The sequence below is a fragment of the Aedes albopictus genome, chromosome 2 (assembly GCF_035046485.1).
Source record: "Aedes albopictus strain Foshan chromosome 2, AalbF5, whole genome shotgun sequence".
NCBI classification, from domain to species: domain Eukaryota; kingdom Metazoa; phylum Arthropoda; class Insecta; order Diptera; family Culicidae; genus Aedes; species Aedes albopictus.
In genome coordinates, this window is record NC_085137.1 from 118,912,456 (window position 1) to 118,917,662 (window position 5,207).

At 35.5% G+C, this 5,207-nt stretch overlaps 1 protein-coding gene across 1 annotated transcript; it reads right to left on the minus strand.

Annotated features, from left to right (window-relative positions):
• Positions 1-214: 214 nt before the first annotated feature.
• Positions 215-2,344, minus strand: LOC115255464 (probable GDP-L-fucose synthase). Its single transcript, XM_062855052.1, has 4 exons — positions 2,076-2,344; positions 952-1,195; positions 668-892; positions 215-608 (listed from the first exon to the last, which is right to left on the minus strand). Exons 1-4 carry the CDS (start codon positions 2,201-2,203, stop codon positions 234-236), a joined length of 972 nt encoding a protein of 323 aa, XP_062711036.1. The 5' UTR covers positions 2,204-2,344; the 3' UTR covers positions 215-233.
• Between the last annotated feature and the right edge of the window lie 2,863 nt (positions 2,345-5,207).

A 5,207-nucleotide genomic window follows, 5' to 3' on the forward strand; every position in this document is an offset into this window, starting at 1 on the left:
TACATTACCACCTGCACCTTTCAAAGTACATAACTGCAATGAATCGCACATCAGTCCCATTTGCATAGGAACTCCAGAAAACATAGGACTGATATGTGATTCACGGCAGATAATGCATTGTCATAACTCTATAATTGCAATTAAGGTGTTCGGATCGGATTCATAATTAATAGTCAATGTTAGTGTCCAAAACTTTTTTTTTCGAATAACAAAAAAAAAACATAACTACTTTATCATTTTCGAGCATGATCATAATTTTCAACGTACCATTGAACCGATTCCTTGATAGCCCTATCAAAGTCAGTAAATTTAAAATCTGGCAGTAGCTTCCGTAGCTTGGCATTCGACGCCGTTTTCTTGTACTGTCCGTCCGCTTTACTGGTATCGAATTCGATCTTGCCCTTAAAATCGAAAGCTTTCACCAATGACTCAGCCAGCTGAGCAATCGATACTTCGGCTTCCTCGTCCACCGAAAGCACAATGGGGTCAACGCTCTCGTAACTTCTTAGAACCCAGATGAAAAGTTTCGCCAAGTCGATGGAATAGATGAACTGTCGCAGAGGTTTGCCTGTTCCGAACACCGTGAACACTTTCTCCTCTTGAGGTTTCTGCGTACGAGATTGAAAAATGTTATTCGTGAAAGAAACCGTCAATTCCAAGGAATTACCTCCGGATCTTTCAGATACATGATCTCATGCAATCGATGGATCATTCCGGGAATGACGTGGCTTACTCCGGGAGTATAGTTATCGTACGGACCGAACACGTTGCACGGAACAACTGAGGTGAACATGTCGCCATGTTGTTGATTGTAAGCCCGATTGGTGATGTCGATCAACCGCTTGGCGTAGCTGTATCCAAAGTTGGAATCATGCGGTGGACCGTTGTGGATCTGTGAAGAACAATTATTTGTAATCATTACGTAAACCTTCTGAAGATGTAAAAGCCTACCATAGTCTCATCAATGGGATAACTGGTCTTGTCCGGAAAGATACACGTTGACAAGCAGGAAACCACCTTGTGCACTTTGAACTCGTGGCTTAACAGCAACACGTTGTCGTTGATTTGGATGTTTTTGCGTAAAAAATCCAAGTTGTTGTTCATGTTGTGGAACAGGCCACCCACCATTGCTGCCAGGTGGATCACATGCGTTGGTTGGTGTTTCTCGAACATTGCCCGCGTCGACTGTATATCTCTGTGAAGAATGTAAATTATGGTTTGTAGAACAATGGTTATGAAGTTGGCTTCGCGGCTCAGTGTTTTGTGAAGGGATCTAAAAGAGAATATTCAGCGGAAGTTGTATACCGCTGTTCACCACTGGACTATCGCACAAGTTTTCAAGAGTGCGAAAACGTAAATAAAAGTTCGCGATTACAACAAATCAACTCGATGTCCTCAGAGCACTTATTCAGCATTAATCAAAGAAATAGTGCACCGAAGACATCAACTAGATTTGATGCAATCGTTTCGCACTTATGAAGACTGAGTGTGCAGTCCACTAGTGAACTAAATGCGCAATATCTTTTTAATATTGTGAATTGTAACTTAAAACTAGTACTTAATTTCAAAGGATAAACTGTTTTTGTCACATTATAAGAAGGCATCGTTTAACATATGTATCGCAAAGGAAAAAGCAAAAAGCTTAAAAACATTGTTCAGCTTCATGATAAAGTTTAGGAGTATGTTGGGACCAGGTTTCTGTACAATAATTTGAAGCTCTTAGTCAAGTAATGTTTAAACATGATTTTATATTTAAAGCTTAATACGAGTATGTGTGGCTGCACGGGGGGACTATAACACCCTAGATAACACCAATATTTTTTTAATTATTTATGGATATTTCAAGGAAGTTGATAAGTGGCCCAAGAAGGGCTTCATGGGCATTTCAGAGGCTTCCAGAGAATTTCAGAGACTTTCAGAAGCGGTATGACAATGAGCAAATATTGCATTTTATATTATTGTATTCTCACTTAATTCTGGAGATTTATTTATTAATCTGTTGAGATTAATTGACTAAAAAAAAACAGGACGAGAAGAAATAACTTACAACATCTAAAATCAATAAATGTACTTACGTGAGATCTGCATCCTTCGAACCAACAAATACCCACTTCTCGTCGGTAGGCTTCTCGTCCTTGATTACCGTTTCAATTGCTTTTCCCACAAGTCCGGTTCCTCCCGTTACCAATACGTTCTTCGTCATATTAATTAAATTCTAAGTAACTGAGCGATATCTAAAATAAGAAAACAGTTAAAATTTAATCCAATTTGTCAGTCACTTTGAATCCGCAGCCAAGTCATCCGGTGTTTTTGTTGACGACTGCAGCAGGTCTGAATGACAACTGGACAAAATGCTGTCAGTTTGACAGAAAACGGCGAAAGACGATCAAAACGGGGTGGAAAATATCCTCGCACTGACAGGCGTTATTGGTGTTACGTTTGCAGAGCGCTTGAATACACTCTAGCGGGAAACTTTGGAAGCTTTTTACAGGTTGTTGCATGCGATCAGTCGATTCGTTCGTCAAACTGACGATAGGGGATGACAAAAAGGTACTGTGTTCAGCTATAATATAGAAATAAATTTAAATTTTGTACATTTTTTTTCAAAAATACTGGCGAATAAAAGCCCATAATTGTAATTAAATCACAATGTTGCATAACAACGCACTAATGTTTTTTTTTAATATTAGTTTTTTTTTTTAATTTTTAAGAGCACTTTTTTTCTGAGTCACTGTAGTTTTGTCAAGTTTTAAGAACTTTGATGAAATAAATACCTAAAATCAACTGCTTGACAGTTTCGCCCAGTACAACATCCAGTGAGAGGTGGTTCAACAGGTTGCTACTATGCAGACTTCAAATTTAAATGGGTTCTCGGACAACAAAATTCATGAAAATTTGAATTTCGGTCTATTTTGGCATTCAGATTCAGAATACGGAATTAATACCTCTACCTCGCTAGAGAAGCCAATTGTCCAAATCCACAATGCTGCAGGAAAAAAAAGCATTCAGTGTCTTCAGTGATGTTGGTTGCAGTTGTTTAATCCTCCTAAGATGTTAGGTTTTTCGCACCAAGATGGCGCAGTGCACGTACAGCGTACCTGTATGGGTCATAGAGACTCCACAATCCTACTAGAGTGAAACAAAACTTTTGAAAAGATGCAACATTCTCTGTTTTCAAAATAAAAAATAAAAATAAAATTTGGCCTTCGTCTTTACTCATTTTTTTATTTGATACCATATGCAAAACAGTTATTCTGGAAAGTTGTGGACAATGTTTTTTTGAACAACTTCGCTGAAGATTTTTTTATCTAGCTCTATATTTGAACTTGATTAATCAATGTTTAGTAGGCTTAGGGTAATCCCTGTAACAATCGCTTATTTTCACGATAACTTTTTGGTTTAAAACACGAAAAATCACCATTTTTGACTAAATTTTATTCAGATTTTGTTCATGCGCTGGATTTCATTATCTATCCTCCTCACCAAACGTTAGAAAACGGCGTATGAAAGAATAAACTTATAATTGAAAACCCTTTTATTTTTTATTATTTTTTTTAGAAAGCCGACTTTGAGCCTTAAAAATTTGCCAGTTGCCCAGGACCGTCAAATGCTTTTATTTGTTATCCATCGAAACCGTGCATTAAGCCACTTAAGTTACAGCGAGTTTGAAAAAAGAAAAAAATAAATGGGATATTGTGAATTGTTTTTATAGATTTTTTACTGTTTGACAGTTTTCATCAAAAAAGGATCAATTAGTTCTCAGATATGTGAACTTTCAGATAGTCTTGAATAAAACTCAACAAGATCCATTTTTTATGATTTTTTGAACGCACTGTTACATGAACATGTTTTGATGTAGGTCCCCAACTAACACCGAAAACATAATCCGAAATAGCAAAATATTTACTTTGTCCTACAGCAGTTGTTATGAAGTTTCTCGAAACATATTATGTCATGGATATGTCGTTTTCATGATACCTAAAACTTATACACAGTGATCTTCTATTTAAAAGTCTTATTAAAGAATAAATTTTGTTTTCTCAAACAAACATTGCATGTTGTTTTCGATTTTGTTGGGTATGTTCTATTTAAGTACACTTTGTTTGTTACCATACATGCTCAGTATGTTTTATATGTCATATTAGAGTAACATTTGCAGTTTCTTGTTTAAGACTTGTTTTCAATCATGTTTAGACAAAACATAGTATATCTCTTTATTGTTGATATTTCTCGGTGAACGAATAAAACAAACTTGTTTTTTTGCGTGACGTTTCGGCCTAATCACATTTCGGCCATCTTCAGACGCAATTTGATCGCCGCAGCTGATGCTACCTCCTATCCAGCTGGGAGATCAAGTACCACATAGTATGTTTCATATGTTTATAATTAGTCGAATTTTGGTTTTCTGCAGTATGATAGAAAACATGTGTAACATAAACCTAATTCATTTTTTTGAACAGGGACATGCTACACTACCGATCATAGAAATGTAGAATCGATTTTTATTTCCTACGTAAAAAAATATTCTCCTAACAGAATCTTAGGTATGAATACCTATAAAAAAGGACAGGAATATATGTTACCACAACATATGTATATGGTTATCTATAAGGGCCGATTTTACCGAGCATAATGCTATTTCAGCCGCTTCAATGTATAAACTGTGATAATTATTTGATACTTGAAATTTATCGTCTTACCAAATCGTGACGGATATCAAACCGTTCAAATACCAAACCAAACATGAGAACCAACAACAACCACAACAAAATTATCCACAAAAACAATATCAAGCCAATTTTAAATCATATCTCAAAACATGTATCATGCCATGTCACAGACTGCAATTAAATTTTATTTCTAAATTATTAAATATTTATCAAATATTCTATTATGTTTCAATAATTTGTGATATGTAGGTATAAACTTGACAAATTCTTGAAAAAAATAAAGTATGTTTGAGTTTTTGCGTTAAAATAAGATGAATACTTTTTATTTATTTTGATGCAAAATTCTTCAAAAATACTAATTTATAAGGCGCATTAATTTTATCGGGGTACAATAGTCTATTGCACCGTAAAAAATGATTGGCATTAAAATTCATGACCACAGTATGGCAATTAGGCGGTAAAGTGGCTTGGTAGAATTATTCATGCATGTCGATTCTCGCAGAGTTGTCGATTTTTAATATTGGCATTTTGAAACTT